Source organism: Blastomyces dermatitidis (genome assembly GCF_000003525.1).
Source record: "Blastomyces dermatitidis ER-3 genomic scaffold supercont1.7, whole genome shotgun sequence".
Lineage (NCBI taxonomy): Eukaryota > Fungi > Ascomycota > Eurotiomycetes > Onygenales > Ajellomycetaceae > Blastomyces > Blastomyces dermatitidis.
In genome coordinates, this window is record NW_025544780.1 from 410,611 (window position 1) to 425,635 (window position 15,025).

At 47.3% G+C, this 15,025-nt stretch overlaps 4 protein-coding genes and 1 non-coding gene across 6 annotated transcripts; 2 read left to right on the top strand and 3 right to left on the bottom strand.

The window, feature by feature from the left end:
- Positions 1 to 456: 456 nt before the first annotated feature.
- Positions 457 to 1,623, top strand: BDCG_06581 (uncharacterized protein; the record flags this gene model as incomplete). The annotated part of the gene is made up of 3 exons (XM_045422330.1): positions 457 to 675; positions 748 to 852; positions 1,321 to 1,623. The coding sequence occupies 3 exons, from the start codon at positions 457 to 459 to the stop codon at positions 1,621 to 1,623; spliced, it is 627 nt and encodes a 208-aa protein (XP_045277997.1).
- BDCG_06582 (uncharacterized protein) lies at positions 1,278 to 7,709 on the bottom strand. The gene is made up of 3 exons (XM_045422331.1): positions 7,271 to 7,709; positions 6,689 to 7,210; positions 1,278 to 6,610 (listed from the first exon to the last, which is right to left on the bottom strand). Exon 3 carries the CDS (start codon positions 5,996 to 5,998, stop codon positions 2,750 to 2,752), a length of 3,249 nt encoding a protein of 1,082 aa, XP_045277998.1. The 5' UTR covers positions 5,999 to 6,610; positions 6,689 to 7,210; positions 7,271 to 7,709; the 3' UTR covers positions 1,278 to 2,749.
- Positions 6,765 to 12,294, top strand: BDCG_06583. Of its 2 annotated transcripts, none has more exons than XM_045422333.1 (2): positions 6,765 to 8,236; positions 8,414 to 12,294. In XM_045422333.1, exon 2 carries the CDS (start codon positions 9,905 to 9,907, stop codon positions 11,144 to 11,146), a length of 1,242 nt encoding a protein of 413 aa, XP_045281751.1. In that variant the 5' UTR covers positions 6,765 to 8,236; positions 8,414 to 9,904; the 3' UTR covers positions 11,147 to 12,294. The 2 variants fall into 2 exon arrangements, with proteins under 2 accessions (XP_045281751.1, XP_045277999.1); XM_045422332.1 differs by having other exon boundaries at positions 6,791 to 8,131; positions 8,212 to 12,294.
- Positions 12,295 to 13,140: 846 nt separating this feature from the next.
- BDCG_17345 lies at positions 13,141 to 13,212 on the bottom strand. Its single transcript has one exon. It is a non-coding gene; the product is annotated as a tRNA-Thr (tRNA).
- Positions 13,213 to 13,378: 166 nt separating this feature from the next.
- On the bottom strand, positions 13,379 to 15,013 carry BDCG_06584 (uncharacterized protein; the record flags this gene model as incomplete). Its single annotated transcript, XM_045422334.1, has 1 exon — positions 13,379 to 15,013. The coding sequence occupies one exon, from the start codon at positions 15,011 to 15,013 to the stop codon at positions 13,379 to 13,381; it is 1,635 nt and encodes a 544-aa protein (XP_045278000.1).
- Positions 15,014 to 15,025: the final 12 nt, after the last annotated feature.

A 15,025-nucleotide genomic window follows, 5' to 3' on the forward strand; every position in this document is an offset into this window, starting at 1 on the left:
AGATCTTATCTCAACGGTAATTATTAACTCGGCATGTCTATTTGAGAGTACATGATGAAGTGAATCACAGGAATTCGCCACATCTCTGCACAATCCTTTTTTTCCTTTGGAAGGGCAGGCTGAAGGGACGTACGGGACATTAAGGAGTAACTCCCTGGATGCAGAGGCAAGAAATACTACCATCAACAGATATCCCACATCACACGATGACAAACCAATTTCATACCGCCCTACACTGGATGGTGAATCTAATATGTCAAAGACATAACTTGCAAATTTACGAAACACGTCACAATCATTCCTGACAGGGATGATATGGACACCAGTCAGTGGGCTGAAGCACTGCTTAGACACCTATTGCAAGCAGACTGAGCAATTCCCAGATGAATTATCCCTGATTGTGACCCCGTTGCCAAGCCCCATAAGTGGGCGTTGAGGGCGCCAACCGCCGTCATCATGATTCGCATGCGATATAATAATCCCAAAAATAGCCACACCCCTTACATCAACCACCGAGAAATCCCGTTATCTGAGCTTCACAAGTTCACTCATCAACTAATAGATAAAGTGGCCTTGGTATATGTGCATTCTCGTACTGAAGATGCTGACGTTGTCAAGACACTTGATATCCCCTATTTTGATATCCCGTATTACACGAGCAAACTGGAAGCGTCGGTAGGATTCAATTGATTGTTTCAAAATTAAGAACAGGCCAAATCCCTGCCGTTGTGGCAACGTCGGCCCTAGGTTGAGGGCCTGACCTCCCCTTTGTCGACTCTGTTGTCCATTGGAATGGTTCCCTACTCTGCCATTTACCAAGCCCAACACTCCACACCCCTTGGCCATCACAGCGTGAGTCCTAGAGAAAACCTCAGTCTCGAGCTGTAGTCATAGTCACAGCCACAATCGCTTCCCACTACCCCGTCAACATGAGTCTTTATATAGCTCCTCGAGGATCATCGATGAGTACTGTTGTGTGTACTTTCTCTTCCTTTCTGAGTTCTTATCGCCTTTAAGGAGATTATTGTTTACCAAGTGGCGTCCTGAGAAGGCTCGAACTTCCAACCCCTCAATGAACAGAATGGAGAGGCAGGGAACGAGGGGAACGTTGCCTATCACACTAGATGCGACGATCATGGCGACGTTTACATGAGAACTACACCTTATCAAGTATGATGATACAGCATCAAGACTAATGACCCACGCTTAACCACAGCCATGTGAAACACCACATGCAGTCAATAAGTGAGATAATATTCCTATATTTCGTGCAGCGCATGTCAGAGAGCTTTCTCTTCTCTTCACCATCATCATAGCTAGCAGAGCAATGAGGTCATGGTTATTGAGTTGTGGCGGAAGCCCCCTACTCCAACCCCTTTTTGTTCCTTGGAGCTTCGCTTCTGCTCCACCCATTCCCACCCAGTCCTTCCTTCAGATTCCCAAGCATACACCCAAGCTTCCGCTGAGAAGCATGCCATAGTAATCGCCGAGGTCTGGAAGAACGAAGACGGCCGCTACGGGGACCTGAAGCAGCGAATTACCCCTTACTATCGCATTAAAGCAGATGGCCTTCTGGCAATGGGTGGAGCTTCCGCTCCAGGGAACAAGAAGGAGTGGATGTAGGGGGCTTCCAAAAGAAGAAGCCTATCGATTTCCTACAGTTGGTCACGATGGATTCGGCAGCGAACGGTTGTCAACAATTTCCCCGGGCATCCAGGGCGGAAAGCACGGCGCCCGACAGTCAGGCGGAAACAAGACAGACATCCGGGGAGGGTTCCCGCCGTCCGCTCACACAGCCCCTGCGTTCGCCCTTTCCGCGATCACATAGGATTGTTTATATGTATATATAGAGAGAGGGGTTAACGCCTAGCCTTCTAGAAGAGAATCGGACAGTATTTAACTACTTTTGGGCCTACACGTCGCGTACGCAGCAGAATCACTTTGTTGTGTGTTCTTTTTCTTCCTTTCTGAGCTCCTATCACTGCGTAATGGGATTTGAGTTTGTCAGTATCAAGTTACGTAACTACACTCTTTTTGTGAAAAGTTCTTGGATGTAGGATAGCTACGCTAACTGGTTGTTAAGGGGCTGAACAATTCCATACATCAACACCCGGCTCTTGTTGGTTTTCCATTTTATTTTATTTTTATTCTTTTCCTTCCCCATTTCATTTCTGTCCACTTCTCTATTTTCTATTTAAGGACTTTTTTATTTTATTTTAATTTTTTCCCCCTTGTTTTTGGTTGAGGTTTTTTCTCTTCTTCACTTTTTCTTTTTCTTTTTCTTTTTCTTTTTTCTTTTTTCTTTCTTTTTTCTTTTTTTTTCTTTTTTAGTTTTTTTGCCCCTTTCCATCAATCCATGATTTTAGGATAGCATCCTACATTGCCTCCTCCTCCTCTCCTCACATCTGTCGCCCATACGTGTGCCTGTCCTTGAAAAGAAAGAAGAATAAAAGAATAAAAAATAAACAAAAACACATAATTAACAAAGCTACCGCCCTCAACAGCCGAACCCACCGACATTCATCTGGTGTTTGCAGGTCAAAAAGTGTAAACTTGGACAAATTTTAAAACATATCGAGATAGAAATAGAGGAGAAGACAAAATTAATCCACTGACATGTAAAAAAGGCGGGAAAAGAGAAAAGAAAAGAGAGAAAGAAACGCAAAATAAGAGCGGAAAACACTATTTCCCGCCACCGACCAAATATACTCCATTTGTAGCATCATAAAACCGACCCAGCGAAGTAAAGTCAGTCATCAAGCGAACCTCGTAGTACTTCTTCAGCCGCGATCCCCGCCGTCCACATCGCAGAATCATAGTCATCCGCCGTACTCCACCCTTTGCCCAGGCGACCCTTCCTCTTCCCTTTGCCCCACTGACTCCCTCTCCGGCGATCGCCACCAGTAGCATCAGTCGGATCCTCTCCGTCAACAGACCCGTAATCTCCATCACAATCTTCCCCTGCGCTCTGCGCATAAAGTAAACCCCGCTCCAAACGACTCACATATCCCTCAAGCCGTATATCATCCTCCTCTTCAAAATCCTCTCCATTCCCCGCATTCCTGTTCCCATTCCCATTGCCATTAACGAGGGCATTCACATTCATATTCCCATGCCCCCGCCTCCGATGGCCAGCTAACTTATCAGCCCACGCCCACATATTCTCTCGCACCTCGTCATTACTCTCATCGACATCCCAACACTCATTCCTCGCACAAAAGCTAAGAAATGCCCGCCAAGACTCATCCTTCGACACGCCAACAAGAACGTCCGGACTGCCTATGACTATCAACCCTTCCTTTGCCCGCGTCATGGCCATGTTGAACCGGCGCCTTTCGCCAACCAGCCCCAGCCCGAATGACTGGTCCTGCTCTATAAATCGCATCTCGGCGCGTGTGCGCGTCGTGCAGATTATCAGGAAACGCGTTTCTAGACCCTGGAATGCCTCGACGGGCCCAATGTTGACTGAGTGAAGGTTGTGATCGCGGAAGAGGCGGCGGAGGTGGGCTACTTGGGTCAGGAAAGGGGTTATAACGGCGATTTCTTGTTGGGTGATGGGGCGCATTGGCGGTGTTGAGGATGTTGGAGTTACGGTACTAGTGGTATTAGAAGGGTATGTTAGGCTATTGGAATGGTCGAGAAGAGATTGTACGAATTGTAGAGCTTTGAGAGCCTCGCCCTGGTTAAAAAGGCCACTGCCGGCGGGGCTGTGAAGGATTTCTTCCACATCGTCGGGAGAGGTGTTACAGGCGAATAACATTGGCCAGCGATGGGGTGCTTTCCATACTGGCCACGATGGAACCGGTCCATCTGGGTGTGCTGGGGTGGCTGAGGGGATGAGGGTGTCGCTGTAAAACAAAACGGATGGCATAGCAAGTATGGAGGTATGAGACCGGTAGTTGCGGGTAAGATTGGTGAATGCTGGTCGTGGAATTGGAAGCATTTCTTGCGTTAGCTTCTTATACGGTCCGGCATTTCGGCGAGAGAGGGGGTGATCGGCGTAAATAGGGAGGGAAAATAGGCGTTCGAATAAAGAGACTGAGAACGCTGTGTTTGTATTTGAAACTCGAGGTCCGAGCTGGTGCTCATCTCCTGCCATGATGAATAACGGTAAGGTGGACCTTGCGTTGGTCACGTCAACGCTTTCCTTGACACACAATGGCGTTGAGACCACCGTCAGTGGGACACAAACCATAGGCTCAGTGGCTTGCGCTGCTTCGTCCACGATCAAGGCTGTCCAGTGAAGCATATCCCGCGGGTTTGGTTTTATCCCTGGTAAGATAGAACTCAACATCTCGTATCCCAACTTCATTAGATCCTGGTTAGTCAGCCGTGCCCTAACAAGCATATGGGCATCCTGGCAGGTTGTCACCACGACTTTGTAGTTCATCATAATTTTGAACTCGGGTATTGAAAAAAGATCGTTCTCCGAATGAGTGTACGGCAACAGCTGGTCAGGGACTTCTGCAAATGACCTTGACCATCCATTAAGTCTGAACATTTCGTGAGGTTGCAAGTGCTTAGCCAGCCGCATAGCCAGGGTGTCGGCTGCGGGGTTGGATGGCGCACAGAGCAAAATATGAGGTTTTATTTTATCATTTCGACGCAGGAGCTGTAGCGTGCATTCAACCACGGTTTTTGTTTTACCAGACCCTGGTACCCCAGATATCAAAAATGGAATAGTACCAAAATTGCGAGTTATTATAGAATCGACTGCTTTCATCTGCTCGTAATTCAGGTCCTTATCGACCCAGCTGTGTTCGAAAGCTCCTTTGGGGAGCGTCGTTTGCAAAGCAGCATCACTTGGCTCTGGAAAGAGCATATGACGAAGCCAATTTTGCTTGTTTTCAATTGACCCAGCCATCTCCGACTTGACATCTTCGTGTTCCCATGGTCTGCCATCTGTGACGTCAACAACAGCTCTCCAGAGAGGTACAAACAGATCTGGTTGGACAGTAAATTGGATATTGCAGAGTCGAGATGCTGGGAGAAGATGATCGACCCGGATAATGAGCGTTTCCTTCGCCACGGATATGCCCCATACAACAGCGTGATGTTGGTGACCTGAAAAGCCTGGCGCAATGGACCCCGTGAGGTTTGTCTTGTTATGACTCAGCCATTCAGCCCCTTGCTGGGCAAGTTGTGGGAAAGGTACTATCTGTCGAACAAGTACGGTGTCTCCCAGGCCAACTTTTGGGGCGCCATCCTTAAGGCCTGGTACATGGAGACTGTACAGATTCTGTCTGGCATCCGTCAATGTAAGTAAGACGTTGTAGAGACTGTGTCCTGCTAGCTCTTGGGAATAGTTCATCCCTTCCAATAGAAGGCATTCGTCAAAATAATAAAGATAAGAGGATGGCGACAGATTCTTGGTGTGGCGGGAGATTGACACGGGCACGCTCTTGAGCGTTGGTAAATTTTCAACGGGCAATGGCTCCAAAAACGAAGTCCCTGAGAACCGGGCAACATATGCCGCAAAATCGATGCTCTTCAGTTGCGTGCTATACCTATCAACCGCTGGAGATCGGTTAATGGCAATGAGATACGCCGGAACATAGCTACGGGCATACACATCCGGCTTCCAAGTTGTTGAGCGGCCCGCTAGCTGGTTGGTGCTGTCGTACATCGGTCTATGATTTGGCCATGTCGGAAGTTGTGGATTATGAGAGAATTGGTATGATTCATCGACGGAGAATGCTTCCCTTCTTCGTTCAAGATAGTTGAGTTGTTGGCCTTGAAATCCAACGACGGCATTCTGCGACCTTGAATTCAATGCTGTAGCTGTATAGCTATTTGAATAAGTTTGAACCGGGACATCTTGCCGCGAGGAATTACTTGGTGCTATCGAAAGACCCCCATTTGTTTGAATCCTCGGATGACTATGTGAAGGTGGGCTTGTTGTAGCAGCCCCATTCACACCATCCACAGAAACTAGCTGGCCAGAGGGGTCTATAATTGGTATTGCACAGGTTCGAGGTCTCGAGATATGAGAAGCCATTTTCAGGAAATGCTAACGAGGGTTTTCCCTGGGAAACAGAAATCAATCCTCCTTGTATTTCTTAGTGTGTTTAGGCAGGCATACGGAAACATCCCCACAGAATACAAAATATGAATGACTGCTCAGCAAAAAAAATAAAAAATAAAATAAAAGGGAAGGTGGTGAAAACTGTTACTTCGCGAGCTGCGTCACCCAAAATCATCACCTAGTGAACAAACAGTCAAGCACTAAAAGCGTGAAAAGCTAGCAAGGCAGACAGAAGCGCTGCTCTGGTTGCGCTGCCGACGGGTCTTGGGTGTTGCCTCCGAGCAAGGCCATAAAAACTCCATGTCAGGGACAAAGAATTCGGCAGAGACGGTGGAAGTATGATGAAATGATGAAAGGCAAAGGACAACCTGCAGTAGGTTCAGTCCTCCCAGCAGCCACGGGGACCTAGCTACATCGAGGTTATTGCAGAGCTCCGATGCTGCTTTGTGTCGTCTGTTGTGATGTATGTATGTACATGTACATTGTGCAGACATGTAGTTAGTGATGGATGTTTGATGTTGGAAATGTTGGAGGTTCCAGCCGCCCGGGGTCCGCTGTGTCAGCTCTGACTAAGCCGCCTGACACCTGTAGGCTACTGGGGCAAAAGAGCTCAATCACCACCAGCGCCTGCTGGTAGAAGAACCGCGGGACCCCCAACAACACCAACCGCCTCAGTTAAACATTATTAGTGCTACGACAATAGTCAACTTACTACCGAAATGAATTTTTAAATGTTGTATGTATGTATATTTAATGCCTGCATATATACGTGTGCCTCCATATATGATCCCGGAGGGCCGTATACACACTCAGACCGTGGAAGTGTATCGACATATCACCCACCACATATAGTTAAGTATTCAGGATACCACTATTCTTTTCGCAATTAGTTCACGAGACTTGGCCAGTTCGGACTTTCAGTTTCCCTGTTACTCATCAATAATAGAGACATCCTCCTACTCCTAGATTGTTAGCTGGAGTCAAATGCCACTGACTTAGGCAACATGCCAGTTGTGGAGATTACATCTGCTACTCAACAGTGACATAAAAAACTGGGATCCCCGACGCTGATACGATAATGATGCGATGCCCCTGACAAGGCCAGGCCCAGGAAAATTCTGAGATTTTGACGATTTCGGGTTTCGAATTACGCTTTTTTTTTTTTGCTGTGCTCTTTGCTATGTTCTACTTCCCCAATCAGTCCATGTTTTTCACTAGGGAAGAGTTAGGCATGGGACGTTTTACCGTCCATGATACCATTACCTTCTCCTATTAGAATCACTTCATCTTGAAATCCCATTACCCATCAGAAGACTCCGAATCCCGGGCAGAATATAGGCCAACTGCCACCAATTAGCTGGTCAGTCACCAAACTGTTATCCCGTCATATGCCAACAATTATGGTGTTGTGTTCAGCGGTACAAAGACAACCAAAAATTATATCCAGACAAGAAAGGCCAGTTGTGTGTCAACAGACCATGGGATGATAGATAGTATTGATATTATCATTGTCAGCTAGTTTCATCTCTGCCTCCTTTTCCTTTCCCTTCTTCCTTCTCATAATGGTGCAAGCCACCATGAGCATTCCTCCTAAACCCCACGAATGTGGAATATACAGAAGCTCACGCACATCCCTGCACACTGTCTGAGGGTTAATTGCGTTTTAAGCATTATTATCTCTGCATGCCCTCAAGCCTATCAAATTCCGAGGCGGCTAAATTCCGAGGCGGCTAAATAATTTAATTATTTATCCGCGGATCCACATCTAATCTGTTTCGACCATCCTAAACCATAGTGACCAAATATCCATGGATCACCTCCATCCAAATATTCACAGCTCGCCACGGGATTGCCAATATAAGATTGTGGGACAATGTTCTCTACAGCGTATACTAACTACACATACTACATAGCCCTAGATTAGATCTGTTTCGAAAGGAAATTTCCTCTTTCCTACACCTTTCGCACGTCTCCTTTATAGCATCATAGACTTCACACCTCATTGTAATTTACTAGTCTTGACATATCCCGCCACGAGCGAGATGTTAAACCGATCGCAACTCGATGCCGTCAAGGTCATGTGATCAGCCTGCCATTTCAGGTTATGTAAGTTAATCTATCGATCTCTGAAGATTTTAACGACATCAAACTGCTGTTGATTGTTGATTGTTGATTGTCGATGCCAGCAAGGATAGGCCAATGGCTAAGTTGGTAAGTTTGACAGAGGCTTATGCAAATGAAGAGTTATCTTTTTTTATCCTTTTGCTTTTGCTCTCGTTTCAAATGAGCTGTTTGATGTCTATGCACTTTAAACAATGCCAGACAAAATCAGTCACTCAAACTACAATCACTTTATTCAGGAGCTAGCTGTGCTAACATCACGCATAGGGATGTTTTCGACAGCAGTCTGTAGCTGCTTGATATTATATCATCAAGCTAAATTATTATCGTCGTGATGCCTTGTCAGGAACAGCTCAATTCACCACAAATATGTCTGAGCTTGCTATGGTCACTTTCCAGGCTTTGCAAAATCTCTCACTTGAAGATACCTGATGATCATCATAACAAACACCAGCACTCTACCTTTTGGTGTTGTCATCTTGGGAAAATGCTTTAATAGGGAAATCAATGCTTGATTCACTACTTCAGCCATCAAGCATGCCGTATATTTAAGTTCAGATATACAAATATTGCGATGGACGGGCCCCCCTCGGAGCTCCCCTCTCCAATGGTCTGACATCATGTCAGGCCGCCAGTGGCCAGTATCAGGCTAGTCCCCGAGTGGTATATCTGAACATTTGAAGGAAGCTGTCCAAAATATCTTATCTTGCTAATGGACAAGCGGGGACCCATCGAAAGGCCGTAGAACAACCATTTCAGCCCTCCCCTAGTGGAGAGAGGAAAACCGCCGCTTGACGAAGGATATTATGTTCCAATGTTCTCTCTAGTTTGTTGTGCTGTCATACAAATATTAGCACCCATACTCTAAGCTCTTAAGGTTTCTGCCCTTTGCTCGCAAAGATCGTTCTTGATTATAGTTGGGAATATTATATTATTCAGATAACGAACCCGTTTCACTCTTAGAGAGCCTGGGGCTTTCAAACATGTGGGACTTCCCATTCATCCTTGCAATGAGGATAAGAGCGAAAAGTTGAAACCTCTTTCAACTCTCTATCCTTCTCCTATCACCCTCTGCCTGTTTTTATGGCAGGGGGGTTTTCTTTGATCATAGGAAAGTGGCTCTTTCACTTTATCAGATCCCATGGTGTTTGTGTCGGTGCATTTTTTGTTCTGGAGAATGTCTTTATACACAGCATCACTCTCTACGTTTGGCTCCATTATTCACACTCTACACGCTGGCAACACCTCACCGTTCTAGCTCTAATTTGCTGTCCCATCTACTGGCCTGAGGCTTTCTTGCACGGGTCAAAACCTTAGCTAAGGAATAGCAATCTGAAGATTTTGGACAAGCTGCAGGCAGATTCACTCTCGTCCTGCGTCATATTCATCCATTGCTCTCCACGCCCGTCCCGCACGTCAAACCCGATCCCTTCACAACGCTACGTGCGCTGGAAGTTATCAGATTTGATCACCGGAGGACGTGTCTGATCGTGTCTGAAACTCCACGCGCATAAAAGGCCCGGCGCCTCTTCTTCTATCTATTTCTTATTCTCAGCTTCTTTTGGTTTCCACCCAACTCCCCTCTCAAGGTTTTTTTTACATATGTGCACAATTCCAACATTTTCTTTCTATTAGCGTACTAAATAGTTACACCTCGGTCTCCAAACTTCTTTAATATATCTCGCACTTGACCAGCCGCCCCTACTGGTCTCTCTCGAAGAATTTGCCGCGATCAAAGGGTGTTCCCCCTGGGAAGAGATGGCAGCCTCCTTCTCCGAGCCTCTCCAGATAGAAACACGATGTCAGTTTAGCGGGCAAGCATGCTCGACAGAATCAAATCACTATCGTAAAGTGATCTCTCACATCTTCGGTCGCAACAAGAAGTGCACAGTCAATATTCCACAACATGTATGGATTTATTACTGCCGGAAACACTATCAGCGGGCCCGGTACCGGACGGCTGAATGGCCATTCCGCCAGTGCGATCTAGCTATAGAAACCGTCCAGAACATGCGCGCGTGGGGCGGAGTGCAGAATTTCAATCTGCAGCTCCGTCGACGAGAGACCTGGCGTACTGCTAGGCAGATCAACGAGGAAGGCAATGATGGCGAAAAGGCTGAAGGCGATCAGGACGAAGCCATGCTAGATGCAGAAGCCGAAGCTCATGAGCCGGGCGAGCCATCTCCAAGCAGTAAGAGCAGGACCTTTACCCCTATCAATAGACCCCCACGCGTCAAGGACCCAGTGAAAGAAGGGGAGTCAGACTATCATGGCAACGAGGACGAGGGCGAAGACAAGAACCTGGTGGACAGCGTCCCAACAGATGAGGAAATACTACCGCCGAAGAGGAGGAAGAAGAAGAAGAGATCCCCAACGATCATTCCGCATCCGGTCCCAAACTGGCTCCACACTCGAGTCGGTCCCAACAAGACCTTCGACGAGATTCTTTCAGTCCTCCGCGACCTACGCGCCCACTTGACTGAAATAGCACAGCAAAAACAACTTCCCCACTTCCCTGACATTGAAATCCTGCCAAACCTACGCCCACGTTCCGTCACACCCAGCTGCAGCACCCGTGGTGATACTCGTCCTACCCTTCGGCGTCCCCTCCCATTAATTGACTCACCGACTTCAAGAACCGGGCTCATCACATCTGCACCATCTGGGCCCACGCAAGGCCTCACCAGGCGAAGCGCTGCCAGTGAAACCCTTCACCGTCCTACGCGCTCCACGCAAACTGCACCTCCCACCCCACAAGCCGACACAAGCCCCACCATAACCAGAGTCCGGCGCGCTACTGACCCCAGCATCAGATCTCCCGCAGGCCCCGACTCCGCCGCCATGAGCTCTGAGGCCAGCGACAATGATGCAAGTAACCAGTCCCTCAAGTATGCTATTGGCCGCGCGGCTTGTCTTATCAATCCGACCTGTCGTGCCTTGAGGGTTTCCGATCACGGCGCGGTTAAGAAGACGACGAAGAGAAAAATAAACAAGTCTTAATTTTTCGAATATTGTAGGTCGTGTGGAGTGCATTTCCTTGTCTATAGTACGACGTTGTGAGAGAAGGGGGGTATATCAAAGTCAACTGCGAGATGAGATGTTTTGGTTGTGTTTTATTTTCCTTTCTCATTCTTACTTTGTTTTAGTTATTTTTGTATTATGGTTCCTTTATTATTGTTGGCGGTTAACTTAACTATTTTTATTTTACTTTTTTACCTATTTACTATTATGTCTTTCGACTCGTTCGTTCACATATCGGGAATGTGTTTCTTCTCTGCTAGTGCTAGCCCTTTGCGTCATTCATTCTTTTTCCAAAGTCTTTGTTCATTATTAACCTGGTGTAGTGTGGGTGGGGAAGGATGGTCATTTTGTCTTGTCTATCGGATTGCTTTATTTATTTATTTTTTTTTTTTCACCCGTTGTTCTAAAACCGTTTGTCTCTCTTGTTTCCAATTTTCTTTATCTACAATTACCACCCCACAGATGTTTGCGGTGAGGCCGTTTGTTGCACTATATGAGTGGGACTGTTTTATTTATATGGTTAGCGATGTTAATTGTGCTTCTGCGCTTGGTCTTGGTTTATTTGGGGTTATTCTCTTTCATTTCCCCATATCCCTGTTTAATCACATTTTTTTGGTTTCCTACTTTATTTTTCTTCCCGTCGGTTTATTGGATTAAGCCACCAAATCGGGTTCATATATTGTTTGGATTCCACAGTGGGATCATAATTGTTAACTATCATTTGCAGCAGCAGAATCTATGTTATTGGTGGTTTTAATATTCTTCTCTCTAGATCTTTTCCCTTTATACCACCAATCTGCGACAAGCCAGTTTATATCGTCAGTCAAGGGAAAGATTTATGATGGGCTATATAGCTATTTACGAATTCATAGCTATTTCTCGTGCCTGTTATGCTATCTATATTCAATTTGATCTCTCTCCCCGTAGCAGCAGCTATCCTTTCCGGAATTTTCTTTGATTTGAATCTTGGATAGTTAGTTAACTAGATATCGTTTACTAATGAGGCTACATCCCATCCAGTACTGGCGATATCAGAATTTTGACCTCTATTAATTAATTCACATAGACCTGAACGTTTTCACATCGAGCATGGCAGATGAAGCTGTTTTCGGTTTATCTTAGCTCTCAACATTTTCGAGCTCGATATTACCATTCTATCGAGCTCTCTATAGCCCAGTCGCCATCTATATAGCCCTTCATAATCGAAAACATATTCAATCAATGACTGCCTGAGACGGCCGTTCGGCCTTGGTATATTCCATATGTTCCGAAGAAAAAGGAGTTTGAAAACTGACACTAGAACTTTCCTTTCATGAATTCTAGTCTTGCTAGCTACCCGCTCAAGGGATGAAAAACCTTTCATCCTTTACGCAGACGCCCGTGAGAAACTCGGTTTTCCTCCGTAACCTTATTCTTTAGCAAACCCCATCCGCCCCTATCCCAGGTCATGGTTCTAGACGAAAGGCACCTTTCCCGGGACCCAGCGCTCGTGGATAGATATACGGCAAAAAAGACATGATATTTATCACGCCACCAAGGACCCCCCCCGTATAACCTCTAGTTTTTTGTATGTATCAATACGACCACAAATAGAGCTCTATGGCTATGTCCTGACTCGGCTTCCTCGTACAGTATTTCAAGTATGATGATATTCATGAGCCATTAGATGTGAAAGTTGAAGCCAGCGTTAAAAATATCCGCAAATCTCGATATTTGACTCGCCTACTATTCGCCCTGTGCCGGAAAAATAATATCTTATATTCAGAAATAAATAAACAGCGCCCGGGCTGTCTTTTAGGGTTAGGGCTTAATGATTTTTATTTAACCTTCTGTTCCCGCCAAGTCCCCCAACAACAACAACAACGACGGAGGCCATAATTGTCCCGGCCTTTGCTCCCAAATTCACACCAGGAAACCAAAACATGAAAAATAAAATAAACGGCCGCTAAAAAGAAATAGAAGATACTTGAATCTGCCCACACTCGGAATCGAACCGAGGATCTTATCATTACTAGTGATACGCTTTACCACTAAGCCACGCGGGCGTATGTTCTGGTCGATGATTGTTGTAATGTTGCTGGAAATTTGACGTTGCTTCATTTCTCGTTCACGAAAAGGATATATTGCTTATTATACTTTTTTATATTAAATAACCAAAAGAATATTGTTCAATGATGGAATACAGCGAAAACACTATACGAAACTAACCCCTCACCTCCCCCCAAAAACATCCGTCTTCCCCCTCCCCCTCCCATCCCCCCATCCCTCAGGCCTCGCCCGCTGCACACACTCCAACCTGGTCATATCCCCATAATACCTCTCAAGCCCCTCAAACCGCTCCGTAAACACAAAACCGCGATGCACCATGTACGCCAGGATCGGGTAGAGCGCACAATCAGCCAGTGACAGCGTGTGCGTGCCAGCCAGGAATCTCGTCCCCGCCGCGTGCGCGGCGGCGATATGCGTCTCCCAGAGCGCCAGCTCGGCGTGGATGGCTTGGATGAGTAGAGGACGCTGGTTGATTATGAAGTCTTCGAATTTTGCGGAGGCTGAGGGCACTATTGGCCTTGTGGCTAGTGAGGGCGAGGAGGGGCCGTCGGCCTGCTCGGTCTTTTTGTCGGCCCAGTATGCATCTTCCAGCGCGTCGTAGGCCGAGTGTAGATTCTCGGATTCCTGCATGAGACAGAGGACGCGCGCTCGTTTCTGGCGGTGGTCGCGCGGGGGCAGGAGCGGCGGTGCCGATGGGGATGGGGATGGATTGTCATTATTATAACAACCCGCAGAAGTAGCAAGCGCAGTACCGGGGTAGTATTCTTCAAGATACAGCAGAATCGCCAACGATTCACACGTGCGCGTGCGTGCGGGGTCCGTGTCGACGAACACAGGCGCCTTGCCGCGCGGGTTTATGGCGAGAAACGCCGGCGAGCGCGTCGGTTTGGGCGTGCGCATGACGTACATGCGGACGTCGTTTGTTCGGAGCTGTTTATGGTGTAGGGCTATCTGCACGCGCCAGGAGGGGATGCTGCCGTTGACGTAGTAGAAGGTTGGATGCGGGTGGAAATGCGTGCTGGTGATTAACGGCGCGGGTACCGCTGGCGCTGCTGCGTCTGGCTCATTAGGGGTTGTGAGGGTGAAGGTGATGGCAGATAATTTGGCAAGGGCGGCGACGTGGCTTTTCTCTCGTAGATAACCCAGGCAGTCGACGACGACGTGCGTTTTCCAGTGCGTGGCACCGAGTCTGATGCTGTCTGTGACGCTGGCAAGGACGCAGACGTTCGAGAGTAGGCCGGCGAAGTACACCTCGTTGATAGCCCGGGATCGCAGGATCTCCGCTAACCCTGTTTCTTTAAACGCGGAGAACCAGGTCTTTGTTAGGATGAGGTCTCTGTCGGTGTCTATCAGCGGGGTGATGGCCGGGTAGAACTGCGCGGCCTCCGAACCTGGCGGACAGCAGGGTGTCTTTCCGGCGTGTGTGCCAGTAAGGAAATGGGAGTTTTCATGGGCGCTTCTAGTAGCAGTAACGGGTCGGATGGGGAGGTTATCATCTTCATCTCCATCTCCATCTTGATGTCCCCGGTCCGAGGACGAGGAAGCAGCGTCGAGGGCAGGGCTCGTTTCATTCGGGCCCGAGTATTCAGCGCGCACCCATATGACCAGATTATCAGATTGTGCTTGACTTTCGCCCTCCCACACCATACCTTTTATGCATTCATGGGAGCGAAATGCAGGCAGAAGTCTCCTGATGTTCTCTAGGAGGGGTATCTTGGACGAGTCGGGGATGACATAGCGGCCTTTCTCCGCATCGAGGAATTCATTTTGTAGGTCGATGAGGACGAGGGCCTTCATCTTGTCTTGGTT